Genomic DNA, 15,345 nt, shown 5'->3' with positions numbered 1-15,345 from the left:
AATTTTCCAACACTAAACGTAACTATAGCCAAGAAGTATCTATTGGAATTGTAATCATAGACTTTTCAGTCTAAGTTTGTGGCTTTGAGTCAATTTACTGTTCTCTAAACCTCCTTTCGCTAGGCCAAAATTTTCATCACCAAGCAGTGAGCATGAATGTGGGAATTCACTTCAAAGTCATGTAGCCTTGAGTTAAAAGTTGGCGATACAAAATATGAAGGATTTCACCTGTTGATCGTTGGATACTGGAACTTTGTCAACATGGTATATTTGGTCACATTGGAGAATGAGGCTTGCAAACGATGGGAACCGCCTCTCTAAACGGAAATGGTCAGCATCGACAACACATGGTTACATCAAATCGCATTTGGTGGTTGGACAGGGTCGCTTGGCGTACTGGCACCAAAAACTATATCTCTGCATTTAGAAATGTCGCTTAGACGTATTATTTTGGTCACATAGCAATTAAAGTGACACATGCAAACTCAACTGCAGTAATCTCAGTCAATTGCTTACTGCGAGTATTAGGGTATATAAAGGCCAGCTCCAGATTATTTTCATCGCTGAAAAATCTTTTTGAATGTCGAGCACGTACGATTTTATTATAGTAGGAGGTACTGAAGTCACTATCAACTTTCATTTGACTTACAGTTGTAAATAACTCTGATGCGTTTTAGGTGGAACTGCTGGATGCTTGATTGCAAACCGCCTTGTTTCCTCCAAGAAAAACCCTTCGGTGCTTATTATTGAAACTGGTGATCATGGAGACGTGGACCATAGGGTGCCATACGCCAGATATCTCAACCTCTTTACTCGTCCGGATCTGGATCATGGGTACCTGACAGCACCGCAAGTTGCAGTAAATAACAATGTAGTGCCTTATGTAAGAGGAAAGGGCATGGGCGGAAGTTCAATGATCAATTTTATGATATACACTCGCGGTGCCGCTGGTGACTACGATGAATGGGCCGAATTAGTTGGAAGTGATGATTGGTCTTGGGATACGGCTTTGAAGAGGTTTCATAAGGTTTGTTACTTCGCATTCAAAGATATTGTCAGGTCGAATATTGATGCATTTTGGGCACTCCCAGATTGAAAATTTCACAGGCAACAATGGAGAAGAGTATAAAAATTATGCTGAACCTGGGTCCAGCTATCATCAAAATACCGGAACTGTGGGTGTTTCGATCCAATTTGAGGAGGAAACAGCCGCATTGATGGACGCTGCATATGAGCTAGGCTGGCAGAAAAATCTGGATCTTAATAGCGGAAACCCCATTGGTGTTGGACCCTCGGTCTCAACCTTACATGAGGGAATGCGTTCCACCAGTTCTTCGGCGCATATTCAGTTAGATACTCCAAATCTGACAATTATGGTAAAATCACAAGCTACCAAAATATTGTTTGAAGGCACAAAAGCCATTGGTGTTGAAATCAATGGTAAACTCTCAGTTTATGCTTCCAAGGAAGTCATTTTGAGTGCTGGAGCAATCGACACCCCCAAATTATTGCTGCTCTCCGGTGTAGGTCCCGCAAAGGAGTTAGAAGCTCTTGACATCAACGTCATCAAGGATCTTCCTGGCATCGGCAAAAATATGCAAGACCACTGTGGTGTTTTTATTGCTGATTTAGTGGACAATGCCATGTCATCGCGTGTGCCATTCATCCACAAGATGGACCAGTACGAAGATGCTCGAAAACAATGGGACAACGACCGCACTGGCCCTTTAGCTACCCACTATAAAGCACTTTGCCTTGCTTTCTTGAAGCAAGACCACCTGTACGATACTCCAGAGTTTAAATCTCTGAGCGAACAATTAAAGTCCTATTTACAGAGGCCAACCGTTCCCATGGTTGAAATTGCTTTCAATGGGCCAACGTATCCTCCAGGACATGTTTTTGGGGAAGAAAGCACTTCCTTCTGCGTGGGAGCTATTTTATTGCACCCAGAATCTCGAGGATCAGTCGCTTTGAAATCATCCAATCCCTTTGATCCACCCATTATCGATCCTAACTATCTAAGTCATCCATTTGATCGACTCTCCATGATTGCTGCCATTCGGGAGGCAAGAAGACTGGTTAAGGAAACCTCATTGAAGAAACACTGCATTCAGCCCATTTTAGCACCAGAAGATGATACCGATGAAGCTATCTGGGAATACATCAAGGGTTTCATTTCGTCTATTTGGCATGCTAGTAGTACTGTATCCATGGGAAAGGCTGATGATCCAATGGCTTGTGTCGATGCAAGTATGAACTTGCATGGTATGCAAAATATCAGGGTTGCAGATGTGAGTGTCTGTCCACTTGCGATTAGTGGACATACTCAATCTGTAGCCTATCAGATCGGTCAGGCAGCAGCAGAGAAGATCGTAGATACACATGATTTAAATGCCTAAACGGCAGCTGTAGTCATCTCTTACCGATATCATATTACTTAATTGAAATTTATAATCCTATTAACAATGCATTATTTTCTACTTTCGATTTCTTCTCAACGATACATAATACTGAAGATGGGTAGAAGGCAAGTGAAGTAAACATCATTAAGTTTTGGCAACTCCTTGCAGCAGGCTGAAATTGCGGAAGAGCCTCTCTCAGAATGAATTTATTTACTGTTAAGGCTCTTGAGCCACTGACGATGGTATAATGAGGATTCAAAGAGTTCGTCGCTGTTTACCCAAGTGAGAGCAGAAATGCAAGTTTTTTTTTTATTTGGTTCATAATTTACGGCTACCATAAATTAGAATGGCACATTGTCAGGGATTGGGTCAAACACTACTTTCAGGCATGATAGGTTCGACTTCGATACCAGCACACCATATCCGCTTCAACAAGCGTGTGGCACGGATATCTTGGAGAGGATCACCAGCAATAAGTACCAAATCTGCTCGTCGACCAGGTTCGATGACACCACGATCGTTAAGACCAAAGTATTGGGCGGGTAACGAAGTGGCAGCCTTCAAGGCATCTAAATTTGATAACCCAGCTTCGACCAACAACTCCAGCTCATGATGCAGACTTTCACCATGTCGAACGTTAAAAGGTGTGCGAGGATTTGAATTGGCATCAGTACCGGCTAGAATAATTGCTCCAGCTTTGTACAAAGCGGTAACTGCATCGCGTGAATTTTCGTACCGTCCTATTCCTCGAGATTTGGCAATGCCTTCCATCATAGTCAAAGTTGGAACGGAAATGCACTTGTCGGTAACCATACGATCTACATATTCTTTCGGGAGAGTATTGTCAAGTGGTACGTGCGTGATCATGTCAACCTTGGCAATCTGAGCCATTTCGAAAGGAGCAACTGTTGCAGCGTGGGCAATGGTCAACTTGCCATGGCGATGAGCTTCTGCAGTCAGGGTGTTTACAACATCTTGCTCTGGGCCAGGTATATCGCAAACAATCTTGATATAGTCGGAACCTTCAGCTACACGTTTAGATACGAATAGTTTGGCTTCATCGGTGTTTTGGACCAAACTTTCAGTGGGAAGAAAACGGCTATGGGTGCTACCTGAGGCACTGGCAGCAAACCCAGCACTTCGAATATCCGTCACGCCCTTTTGATTTCTCAAAGAATTCAGTAATTCTAAAGGCCAGGTAGCCATATCGAGTGCGGTTGTAATACCAAAGCCGCTCATGGTTTTTAGATCCTGGATGCCACTCAAATGAATGTGAGCATCTATGAGTCCTGGAAGCAAGATTGCTCCTTCACAGTCCTGTTCTACGGCATCGGTGGGGTCGATTCCAATGATATCACCATCGATGACAACAGTCGTAGGATTCAGTATCTTCTGTCCATCAAATATTCTAACATTCGTCAAAGCGATCTTGGTGCTGACATTCATGATAGATTGTCTTTGAAAATAGAGAAGAAGGCCGGCTTTCTTTCAATAAGTTTCTAACGGCAGCCTTTATATAGTATTGCCATCAAGGGCCGATTAAGGCCCGGTATTTAGCCGATAGAAGTTTTCTAAACTTTACAGCGAGATGTTACAATGTATTCACCTCAGACAAACCGACCATTATATTTCTGTGCTCTAGAGAACTTGGTAGCTTTCAGAGTTGGTGAGATCAATAATTCATCACAGATATTTTGACAAGAAGGTGGGGTAGGGGGTGCACCAAAGTCAACGCCACAGCTGATCGATGCACCTGGATCCAATTCATATATAATGCATATGTGCACAACCCATTTCGTAAATGCTACCCAGAATGACATACCAGTGTATTAAAAAAAGTTATACGAATTACACAGTAAGATTACAATAATTGAGGCGAGTACTATCAAATAATAAGACAACCGCCACTTCCGGGCTTGATAGGTTCGACTTCGATACCAGCACACCATATCCGCTTCAACAAACGTGTAGCACAGATATCTTGGAGAGGATCACCAGCAATAAGCACTAAGTCTGCTCGTCGACCAGGTTCGATGACACCACGATCATTAAGGCCAAAGTATTGGGCGGGTAACGAGGTGGCGGCCTTCAAGGCATCTAAATTTGATAATCCAGCTTCAACCAACAGTTCCAGTTCATGATGTAAACTTTCACCATGTCGCACGTTAAAAGGTGAGAATTTAATTGAATTAGCATCCGTTCCAGCTAAAACAGGTACTCCAGCTTTGTACAGAGCGGTGACAGAATCGCGTGCATATTCGTACCGTGCCCGTCGGCGGAGCTTGGCCATGCTTTCCATCATAGCCAAAGTTGGAATGGAAATGCACTTGTCGGCAACCATACGATCTACGTAGCCTGTTGGCAGAACATTGTCGAGTGGTATGTGGGTAATCATGTCGACCCCGGCAATCTGAGCCATTTCGAAAGGAGCAACTGTTGCAGCGTGGGCAATGACTAATTTACCATGGTGATGAGCTTCTGCAGTCAAGGTGTTTACAACATCTTGCGCTGGACCGGGTTTGTCGCAAACGATCTTGATATAGTCGGAACCTTCAGCTACGCGTTTAGCGACAAACGGCTTAGCTTCATCGACAGTTCTTATTACACTTTCTTTTGGAAGCAAATAACTATGGGTGCTGCCTGGCCCAGTGGCCGATATACCACTACTCCGAATGTCAGTCACGCCTTTTTGATTCCTCAAAGAAGTCAGTAGCTCCAAAGGCCAAGTGGCCATGTCGAGTGCAGTAGTAACACCGTAGACGCTCATGTTTTTTAGATCCTTGATACTGCCCAAATGAATATGAGCATCTATCAGACCAGGAAGCAAGATTGCGCCTTCACAGTCCTGTTCTACGGCACCGGTGGGGTCGGATCCGATGATTTCACCATCGATCACGATTGTCGCAGGATCCAGTATTTTCTGTCCATTGAACACTCTAACATTTGTTAGAGCAATCTTGGTAGTTGCAGACATAATGAATTAATTGAAGAAAAAATGCTGGATTTTATACCTTCCATTTGATGTTCGCTGACCTTAGAAATTTTAAGACGCTTTAATGCGCCGTAGATGGCCCGTGGTTTACCCGTCTTAGAGGCGCTCTAAAAGTTTAGAGCGACCAGATCATCTAATTTCGATCCTCATTTACTGTAAAACTTGGATTTATAAAAGAAATCCCAAATAATTTATTGAAAGTAAAAGCAGAAAAAATTACGCATTTGATCATTGATTTGCCAAGATGAGGCTTCGATTATTAAAAATTCGAATTTCAGTGCTTCGACAACGCAACCTGACAAGTATACGGAATAATACGATATAATTTTGATGTTTTATAACAGGATTTTGATTACCTTTAGCCTTGTTGTTCGGCTTTAAATTGGAATGAATTAGTGTACTGCTCATCATGCTGATGTTAATGAATATCAAAGATGCAAGTGTTTGATGTTCTCGCCCTGCTCAAGCGCCTAATCAAAATACTATTCAATTGGCTGTCTGTACGTCGTCTGTACGTCGTCTGTTCGGTCCTTTTTCCGCGCAAGATCAAAGAAGACTGTGGATGAAGAATTTTACACTGCTGGTACTGCTAATCCTATTGAAATTAAACAATATCCATCAAACTCCTTAATGGTACATAAAAAAGTGTCTACAGCTGCCAGGTCTTCTCCTCAACATACATTCGTTTACTTACTCTTCCTTGAGTGTTTCCAGATTAGGCAAGTTGAACTTTGATGTGAAGCCGAAAAACTTTAGTAGGATATGTTTTCTGGTTTAAGGGGAGCAATTTCATTATCTCATGCTGTATATCCAAACAAGGTACTTGTATGGGGTCCTATACCATATCACGATCATCATCATTGCTATTTGCTGGTCTGATTGCAATGAAAGTTCAACGATGTCACTTTCCTGTTCAAAATCGCTTCAGCTTTAAATTGTATGTGTTCATCATTATCGGCTTCTGTCTCCATGTCATCAAAGCTGCATGCACTATAGAGTAGCGATTAGCTCATCTATAAAGACAATGTCATCCACTACTTCTCTGAATGTTTATGTCAAATTTATTGGCTTCCAAACATGCAAGCTTGAACGTTAAAATAACATAAACATAGGGAATATCAAGCAGAAACTTCCAGATTGGTCAACTGTGCCATGACACATATATTTGCAGAATAAGTACCCGCTTAAAACATATTACATAAATTTAGAAGCTGGCCCTAGCAAAAAATAAAAGGTGCTTCTTGAATCCCCTCCTCTCCAATCTATATAAGAAGTACCAGAACTGACCCTAGCTTTTCAGGGCCATATCATACCTTATGCTTCCTTCCACTATCGTGACCTCGCTTCTACTTACAATCATTCCTTTTGTCTCTGCTGTTCCATCCAAGGGCGATGCATTGACGGGCACCTTTCAGATAAATCACAACTCAAAGCTTCTGGGCGAAGCTGTTGTTGTACGAAATGACGTTGCGAACAAGCCCGGTTCCTATTTCTATTTTCATATCAAGGAAGGTCTGAACCCGGAAGCAAGCTATGCGGATTATACCATTGAACTGCGAAACGGTCATCACTGTCAACATAATCAAGGATCGATTGTAAACTACGACAAACCTGTCTTCAAAATCGATCAGCACGGCGGTACAAATAGCTGGTGCATTGACAAGACTCTCGATATTACAACTGTCAGTATGGTTCGAGTCCGTTACAAAGGCGAAATTGTTACTTGTACAACTCTAGAAGCTGATCCCAACTTTCACATAAAACATCCTTCAAAAGTCGACGCATGCATTCGCCAATAAAAAACTTTCACTAGCCCTAAATGCAATAGTGTACGATAATGATGCCTACCATTTCTTGAGCTGGAGAATTTGCATACCTTTATTCAATATTATAGCCAATTTGAATCAATAAAGCACACCAAATATAGCTCTTATACATTTAGACCTCGGTACTTTTTCCCATGGCTTGACCTGAAGGCATAATTATAGTATAAAGAACATCAGCTTCAGTTATGCTTCGTTCTCATGATGATGGATGCACTCCAATTCTCATACCCCTGCTTCGATTTGCAGGGTGCATGTGACTGCACCGTGTGTATCTTGTCAGTCTAGAACCCCTCGAACTGAATGCACATTAAATTTCAGATATACAAGGTAGACTGAGCGAATCAAGCAGAGATTATTTTCAATGAGAGAAGCTTGAAATATAAGCTATATTTTATGCTCGTCATTTGGGAGATAGAAATTGTGGTTCATGTGGTGCGCAGTAATCCAGGTATCCCCAAAAAATAAGACATGAATACGTATGTTTATGCCATCATCTAATTGGAGATATGAAAGCTATTTATATCCCGTATGGTAACTGCCGTTGTATAGCTATCTTTCAAAACGCAAAAGAAGAAAAGCTCTGATTAGCAAAGGGACTTTGGATAATATAGCCTGCTTTTCAGAAAGCGCAAAAAGACGATGTGAAAAAAGAATAAAGGACATCGAGATCGTCAACTGTAGTAGTTTGTAGGGGCAGCAATGCTTGAAATTCCAAAATAGCTAACAAACAGTAATTGAGTACCAGGAATATCTTTGTACACGATTTTCAATCAGTTATATATTACCATGTATTTCAAATAAAAAACAGCAAACGTATTCAATGATTAGAACAGCTTCGTTCATAATCTTTACCTTCACTATATTTGCTCTAGCATGCGCGGCACCTTCAAAAGCAGTTCCCATGGCTGGCATCTTTGAAATCCATTTTCACTCTTACCTAGATGGAGAAGCCGTTCTGGTTAAAAATGATGTTGCAAACAAGCCTGGGTCCTTCCTCTACTTTCACATCAAGAAAGGTCTGAATACTACTGCCACTTATAAGGATTACAAAATTGAATTTCGCAACGGTCACGACTGCAAGCATGTTATGGGCGAGGTCATCAATATTGATACTCCACCGTTCCAAATCAATGGAAACGGCGGAACAGATGCTTGGTGTGTCGACAAGACGCTTGATATCACTAAAGTGGCTGTAGTGCAAGTCCTATATCAAGGTGCTCCTATAGCTTGTTCGCCGTTGCAAACACTTCCTAACTTCAATCTTCCAAAGCCGTCACAAGTTGATGCTTGCATCCGCGGATAGCGTCTTGCTTGTCAGATTTTAATATGAAAATAATTGGTCCAGCTTCATATTGTACGATTTTTTTTGGAGTGTGAATAAATATCAGCACAGTATTCTTTGAGACCATTATCAATTTGTCGGTACAAAATTGGAATTTGTGTTAGATTCTCAGTAAAACTTTGACTCAATTCTCGTTATCAATACAGCTTTACATTGTTGACAAATACCATAAGTGACTGATTCTATTAATTTTTGAAAATGGTCCCGACGATGCTATTGATTTTGACCAACGGACATGATATCTTACATTTTCCCAAAAGTGCCTTTTCTATACAGACATTGACGCAAGCCAAAATTGCCACAGCACATAATTAGTTGATGGTGATGTTGTATCTATTATTTAGCAGTGAAGGAACATACGTTTATATATACATGAAGCAACTCAAGCTCACTTTACTCTCAGGTATATGTGACTCCAAAAATAAGGAAATTTTACGCATAAAATTACGAAGGTAAATGATACGTTACGCTACTGTTACACTTTACGCTTTTTTAAGAATTAGAATGGTGAAACTTAATGATAGATAGATGAAATGTAATACAGAGAAACAATGGAACATGGCATATGCAAGATCAGGTAAAATACTAGTCGTATTCATTAGGTTTGCTTTGAGAACTGATGGCGAGGTCATCAACAGCATTAGGTTTTGCGTTATACGAGACAATATGTGAATGATATTCAGGCGGTATAGATCCTGTTGTATCTGTTCCTCTGAATGTTGCAGTATACCAATCCTTTTGTGTGGGAGCTTTTCCCTCTGCACTTTTATCTCCTAAATTGCTTTCCACGAGTTCTGTTTGCAGACCGTCCAAATCATCTTGCCGACTTCTCTTTCTGCGTCGCATAAAATAAACCGCACCAATGACAGCCTGAAAAAATTGATGAGAGCCGGTTTCAAAGATTGTAGTATAAAATTAATACTCACAACTACCAAGACGGCTCCAACTGCTATACCTGCAATTGGACCAGCCCCAAGACTGTTACCGCCACTGCTGTCAGTGCTTTCAGAAGTACTAGAAGTCCCATTTATGGCGGCGGGATAGCTCATGTTAGCCTGCTGCGAATAGCCTGACGCACTGAAATGCTGGACCCATATCCAATTTACGGTATCCAAGGCATATATATCACTGAGACTGCTATTGGATGCATTGATGCCGAACAATATAAACATGGTTTCGTTTACTTGCACAGCTGTCAAGACGAACGTTGAGTGCCTGAGATTGAAGCGTCTTTGTAAAATAACAATACACACCGCTATGTCCGTATCGAGCGCTGGGGCCGTTTCCGATATCTATATGTGTCCAAGTCATCTTGTTCGAATCCAAGGCATAAAGGTCGTTGAACAGGCTGGAGCCGTTGCCAGCTAAGATATATGGTTAGCTTCCGTAACTTAGGTAAAACGGGTTATCACTATCCAGAAGCTTACATCCTGAACCACCAAAAACTATGATAGTGTTGCTGTCTTGGGCTAGAAAAGATAATTGTTGATCAGTTTATAGATTCTCCCAACAATTTTTTTTTTCAGATAAAACCAGTAAGTATACCTAGGGTGGCACTATGAAAATTTCGATGGGGAGGAATAGTGCCAGTGGCACTTTTGGTTGTCCAGGTTCCCTTGACTGTGTCGTATACGGCAACAGATCCCATAGGTGCCAGATCAAGTCTCCATTGAAGATAGCCACGTGAATCTAATCCCGAAAGCAAAGTGGCTACATTGCCCCCAATGATTTGAATGATGCCATTTGATAAAATTGTCATGGTGTGTCCAATCCGCGGGTTAAGATAGCCTCCAGTAGTACCCCTACTGGTAGTCCACAACCAAGTCTATGTAAAAATTCCATCAGGATTCGCTTCAAGGTCGAAGATTTTTGTTTTCGTCTCATGTCCTTTTCAGCCTGATATGGTGTACTTACATTTGTATCTAAAGCGGCCAATCCTTCCCAGTATGAAACGTTGCTGCGGCCAGTGTCAGAGTCACTGACAACCCAAGATTACCCAGCACCCAACAAAGTAACATCAATAAGTTCAGCAAAGGTGATTAGCACCAGGTCTTCATCGTTCTTACTTACCTAACCCCACCAAAATACCATATTTTGCCGTTTGCATCAATGACACCTTGATGGTTGAGCGTTTGCGCTATCAAGGAGCTATTGATGGCTTTCCATTCATTTGTAATCGTGTTATGAACAATTGTTTGATTAGTCTCGGCTGAACCAACAGGGGAGGTCAAACCTCCATTCAATAAAAACGAACTGCCATCTAGGAGAGAATGTATGGTCCCAAAAGCTCTTGGAGTCGATGGGAAGTTATTCCAAGGCTTATTAGTCCACGTCGGATTAGACAAATCGAAGTCGTTCGCGATGCTTAGTGCCCAGGTATCAGATAGTATTGCGTCAACACCGTTCACTCTATTGTCACCTCCATAACAATATATGTTAGTTCCTACAACAGTGCAGCCTAATAGGCGAAAACAGATAAATTATGTTTTTAGTTGGTGCTGGGATGATTCTACAAGATAATGCTGGAAACAATAGTTTACTTGTCGCCAACCGTGCTGGAGGAGGAGTGGAACCAGATGCAATATACACCAGGCATACCAAGATTATCGTGACAGATATCATGATGCTTGTCTGTCGCATACACCGCCCTGCTTAAAAAAATGTTGGTAGAGGAAAAAGCAAATGTGGTGGGTGCTGTGCATCTGAAGAAATTTTTTAGATCAGTGTAACAGTGGTCTTCTGTGATACGAAAACAAATGGGTGTGAACACCAGGTATTCGTAGTGGATGGAAGGCTTCATTCAATCATCAGATAGACCATGTCACAGTATTATAGGCTCAGCTTTAGTCCATGCAAGCGATTCAAGATGATAATATGTATGAGAGTCAGCAATAAGTCGATAGGATTACCCATTACCACAATTTGTGTGTTTAAAAACTCCCATATGCAGCTTCCCGTCCACAGCTACAGGGTGGCCTGAGTTTGAATGTTACTACGCATTACAGGTATGAACGTGCTGAAAACCAGATGTGACATGCCACCAATCTCGCTTTATACTGATTTTGTTTAGCATAACTGCCATTGAATGGGTGGCTCTGGAAGCGTAACTCATTTTCTCACATTAACGGTCAATCTAACGATCATCGTCAACGTCGACGCCTATCACATCATCCAGCTCACATCACTCTGGCAATTGCTAAGAGTTCACCAGTATTGGCATTTTTTGCTCCCTGAAAGTGGTTTCGCCTGGCGATGAATCTCCTCAGACATAATCGAGCCATAGTTCAAGATTCAAATCTCATAACTATATTCCAAATAAATGGGTGAGAAGATATCCGAAAGCTAAAATTTGATACTCTCATAAACTTTTGTAAAATAAGACTTCAAGAGTATAAGAATTCATAATTTTATTCTCTGCAATTTGCAGGAGCGAATAGATAGAGTATTTGCCCTCAACATCCTATCTAACCCAAAAGTTCTACGTGTCGATATATGTCTGATATTTCAAAGCATACACAACTCTGTATGATCAGGTTTAAACAAGTAATATGTTTATGAATTTGCCACTCAGCATTTTGAATGTTGTTCGATGGAATCATAGTATGTAGGAAGAATGAAACAATAAATCATTATTCAGTTGTTGGCTCGCTTGGAAGAAAGGTCAATCCCGTGTTCCTATCAATATACTGTATATTTGTGTTGTACGCCACCCTAGTAACCTTTTTTCTTGATGTGCACATTTCATTCTGATCATCAAATAACATTAGTGCGAAAACTTTCATTTCAAGCAGGTAATGATCTTCTTGACCAAAATGATAGAGGATGGCTTCTTCATTGCTCACCAAGTACGACATCGTTAGATCCAGTACATTGACACGTTTTCAAGTAACTTCACAAATGACATCAGAGCAAACGCGAACTTTCAAAGAGTAGTTTTCAAGTGGCTCTAACTAAATCAGCAATTGTTGATAGTATAGTAACACCCGTTGGTATCCGACTTCAAATCAAGAATTTAGATCAGCTCCTGACTGGCGCCATCTCGAAGATCGGCACTTATACTACTGGTCGCGAATGAACCAACATCACTAAAATATTGAAGTGCGAAATTGGCAGATTCGTAATAGCCAAAGTGGAGAAATTGATACGGAATAACGTGTTCTACAGCACCTATCATACGCAATCTCGGCTCAAATCCTTATCCCTGACATTGTAATAGAAGGGTCTGCCTCTTAGCACCATTTACTTGTGACACGCCGGACCGATGATTGTGCATATATTGTTTGGGGATTCCATTACGCTATTAGACGATGAGCTTATGTTCGATGTCTCAAAATTTGTATATGACGACGTATGCTGCAGAAGAAACAAGCTTACTTGGTAACAGGATATCATCAACCCGGTACTAACAAATAGGTGCTGTGGCGGCTTCTGTAACGCACTTTCCAATCCTATATCCCTCATTCCTTCAGATTTGATTGCATCGAAAATGCGCAAACGATTCAAACACTAGAGGTTGCTTTCAGTACTGACATGGATGACTTCCAGATTCCAAACATTCTTAAGCCTTCGCAACCAAGCCCAAGAGTGAAAAGCTATTGGATATCGGAGCATCCTTCAAAAATACGTAGCTTGCTGGAACTTGAAGGTCAGTCGCATGCCGACCCTATCGCGTTTGTCCCGATTGAACCGTCAAACAACAACTCGTATCTGCTACTGACCGCCAATAGGCAGCCTCTGACCCAGCTTTCTTACAACTTCCCTTTCATACCCGAGCATTTCGATCAAATCTATCCGTGGTAGTGGTGGTATATCTGTAGTGGAGCATACATCAGAAAATAACACGACAGAGCTGGATAGGGCGAAGGAACTAGCGTCAGCGGAAGGAATGAAGCAATTGCAACAGAGGTAGAGGGCAAATGGTCGTTAAGAGCTATGATAGAACAGGCTTCAGAGTAAGGAATGGCATAGGTGCTACCTCCTGTCACGACGGATTATGGAAGTGAAGCGCTTTCATCGACGCAATTAACTTTATCATCATCATGGCCGTTGTAGTAATCTTTGCCATCTTGCTCTACATTGAATCCATACCTCTCTTTTCGTCAAATCGTGAGTTTTGAAGTTTGAGTGCATTGGCCTTACCTTACTAAACAATGATATTTGGTGTCTGTGAGAAGAGAGTAGCTTTAACATCGCGAAGAGACAACAAGCAGCCAGTAAGTCCAAACGGGAATATTCCTGTACAGCTTTAGGGAATGTTGCGTTGAATAAGGATTGGTTGATACATCTTCTGACCATCAAACTATTTATGAGCAGCAACTTCAAAATAGCATGGATACAGTAATAAAGGAGAAAAGAGGGCAAGCGCTTAAATTGGGCAAGTCAACAGAGCGAAAGGGAGAAAGCATCGTTTCAAAGTAAAGTAAACGATGAAAAGCGATTCAGAGAAAATAAGGCAGTAAAGGAAAAACATACATGTGCATAAAAGAGAGCAAAAGCTCATCTATACATTTGGGAAAGGGTTCTGGATTCTATAAAATAAGATTATAGTACCCACTACAGAAAGAGATTATACATGGGCAATAGCGTAGGTACATTACATGAGGACTTTAGATTGAGAGATCTTCAAATGACCGAAACATACTGTCTCATTTTGCAATGTCAAGGTGCTGATGGCGTGTTGCACACCAATATTGGCATATTCAAACTGAAATCAACCACTAGCCGAATGATATAACCGACCTTAAAGTTAAGGCAAACCGCGCGTAACCAGAAACAGCCGAAACTAAGGACCAGTATCTAGATAGATTTGCGTACATAGATCAGAACGTAATTGACATGGCATCGTAAAGTCAACATGTCGAATCTCAACGATTGAATGTGAACATTTAAAAACTGGACATTGCCAATCTTCAAATGAACACGTCGAAATGTCAATGTTTGAATGTGAACATTTAAAACTGAGGGTATTGTTAATAATATATGAACATGTCGATTGGTCAATGCAGCAATGTGGACATTTAAAAGCTGTATGCATTGTCACTCTTGTTAGTATTGTTAGTGTGAGGACGAAGATCAACCGTGATATTGTTTTTATGAGCGTCGTTAACGATATCCATGTACTTAGTTGGGACTTCTGTTCTTGAAAGCGTATGTATTTAGACATCATTATAGTTTGTTGGAGCGAATATCTGGATGAAGTTGTTAGTGATTGTGGTTAACAGCTGAAAAACCTTTCGTTACGCTGTCGAAGGACTGTTGCAGAGCAATCATTTGATTAGCTTGCTTGTCCATCTTTTGTAATTGTACTTCGTTGGTTTTCTGTAATTCTGCTAGGCAAACAGTAGACCAGCATTTTGTAATCGTAGGTTACTATTCTGTTGGCCTAAACGATGGGTGAAAGAGAGGGAAGGCGACTCTTGGATTGGGGAAGACGAAGAATTACAAAAGACAATGCGAACGGATACAGATATATTTGAGTAAGAGGATGAGGCAGAGCGTTTCTTGTTAGTTTGAAAGGGGACAGGCGAAGGATATCCCACCATATTAATCACATCATATTCATCCATTCTGAATGCAACATCAGAGTTTGATTATTGAATAATGTGTGGGTGCGTTCCAGAATGCCCTCATCACCTTAAGCCAAGCATCTTCTTGTATATTGATGATGTGATAAGAGTTTATCAATTGAAGGTTAAGGATCTTTTATTGCGAAAAGGGTTACGAGCGTTAGCGAGTAACGCGTCGCAATAGTGACAATGGAATTATTTGCGCCTGAGGTTAAGG

The 15,345-nt window shown here is 41.2% G+C and overlaps 8 protein-coding genes across 8 annotated transcripts; 4 read left to right on the top strand and 4 right to left on the bottom strand.

The window, feature by feature from the left end:
• Nucleotides 1-580: 580 nt before the first annotated feature.
• K450DRAFT_285309 (uncharacterized protein) lies at nt 581-2,423 on the top strand (the record flags this gene model as incomplete). The annotated part of the gene is made up of 3 exons (XM_051593520.1): nt 581-614; nt 678-1,027; nt 1,092-2,423. 3 exons carry the CDS (start codon nt 581-583, stop codon nt 2,397-2,399), a joined length of 1,692 nt encoding a protein of 563 aa, XP_051447038.1. The 3' UTR covers nt 2,400-2,423.
• Nucleotides 2,424-2,771: 348 nt separating this feature from the next.
• Nucleotides 2,772-3,848, bottom strand: K450DRAFT_285304 (uncharacterized protein; the record flags this gene model as incomplete). Its single annotated transcript, XM_051593519.1, has 1 exon — nt 2,772-3,848. The coding sequence occupies one exon, from the start codon at nt 3,846-3,848 to the stop codon at nt 2,772-2,774; it is 1,077 nt and encodes a 358-aa protein (XP_051447037.1).
• A 347-nt stretch (nt 3,849-4,195) lies between these two features.
• Nucleotides 4,196-5,542, bottom strand: K450DRAFT_228726 (uncharacterized protein). Its single transcript, XM_051586971.1, has one exon. It carries the CDS (start codon nt 5,374-5,376, stop codon nt 4,288-4,290), a length of 1,089 nt encoding a protein of 362 aa, XP_051447036.1. The 5' UTR covers nt 5,377-5,542; the 3' UTR covers nt 4,196-4,287.
• A 1,100-nt stretch (nt 5,543-6,642) lies between these two features.
• Nucleotides 6,643-7,312, top strand: K450DRAFT_228725 (uncharacterized protein). The gene has a single exon (XM_051586970.1). The coding sequence runs from the start codon at nt 6,711-6,713 to the stop codon at nt 7,191-7,193; it is 483 nt and encodes a 160-aa protein (XP_051447035.1). The 5' UTR covers nt 6,643-6,710; the 3' UTR covers nt 7,194-7,312.
• A 731-nt stretch (nt 7,313-8,043) lies between these two features.
• Nucleotides 8,044-8,630, top strand: K450DRAFT_228723 (uncharacterized protein). Its single transcript, XM_051586969.1, has one exon. It carries the CDS (start codon nt 8,122-8,124, stop codon nt 8,521-8,523), a length of 402 nt encoding a protein of 133 aa, XP_051447034.1. The 5' UTR covers nt 8,044-8,121; the 3' UTR covers nt 8,524-8,630.
• Nucleotides 8,631-8,882: 252 nt separating this feature from the next.
• Nucleotides 8,883-11,251, bottom strand: K450DRAFT_228718 (uncharacterized protein). The gene is made up of 8 exons (XM_051586968.1): nt 11,103-11,251; nt 10,633-11,020; nt 10,477-10,540; nt 10,108-10,387; nt 9,990-10,031; nt 9,816-9,926; nt 9,489-9,745; nt 8,883-9,432 (listed from the first exon to the last, which is right to left on the bottom strand). Exons 1-8 carry the CDS (start codon nt 11,200-11,202, stop codon nt 9,148-9,150), a joined length of 1,527 nt encoding a protein of 508 aa, XP_051447033.1. The 5' UTR covers nt 11,203-11,251; the 3' UTR covers nt 8,883-9,147.
• Nucleotides 11,252-11,608: 357 nt separating this feature from the next.
• Nucleotides 11,609-12,050, top strand: K450DRAFT_228711 (uncharacterized protein). The gene is made up of 2 exons (XM_051586967.1): nt 11,609-11,885; nt 11,990-12,050. Exon 1 carries the CDS (start codon nt 11,648-11,650, stop codon nt 11,816-11,818), a length of 171 nt encoding a protein of 56 aa, XP_051447032.1. The 5' UTR covers nt 11,609-11,647; the 3' UTR covers nt 11,819-11,885; nt 11,990-12,050.
• Nucleotides 12,051-13,497: 1,447 nt separating this feature from the next.
• On the bottom strand, nt 13,498-14,100 carry K450DRAFT_228706 (uncharacterized protein). Its single transcript, XM_051586966.1, has 2 exons — nt 13,702-14,100; nt 13,498-13,654 (listed from the first exon to the last, which is right to left on the bottom strand). The coding sequence occupies exons 1-2, from the start codon at nt 13,855-13,857 to the stop codon at nt 13,634-13,636; spliced, it is 177 nt and encodes a 58-aa protein (XP_051447031.1). The 5' UTR covers nt 13,858-14,100; the 3' UTR covers nt 13,498-13,633.
• Nucleotides 14,101-15,345: the final 1,245 nt, after the last annotated feature.

The sequence above is a fragment of the Umbelopsis ramanniana genome, assembly GCF_025399195.1.
Source record: "Umbelopsis ramanniana AG unplaced genomic scaffold K450scaffold_11, whole genome shotgun sequence".
Taxonomy (NCBI): domain Eukaryota; kingdom Fungi; phylum Mucoromycota; class Umbelopsidomycetes; order Umbelopsidales; family Umbelopsidaceae; genus Umbelopsis; species Umbelopsis ramanniana.
This window is presented reverse-complemented; position numbering and strand designations above follow the sequence as displayed.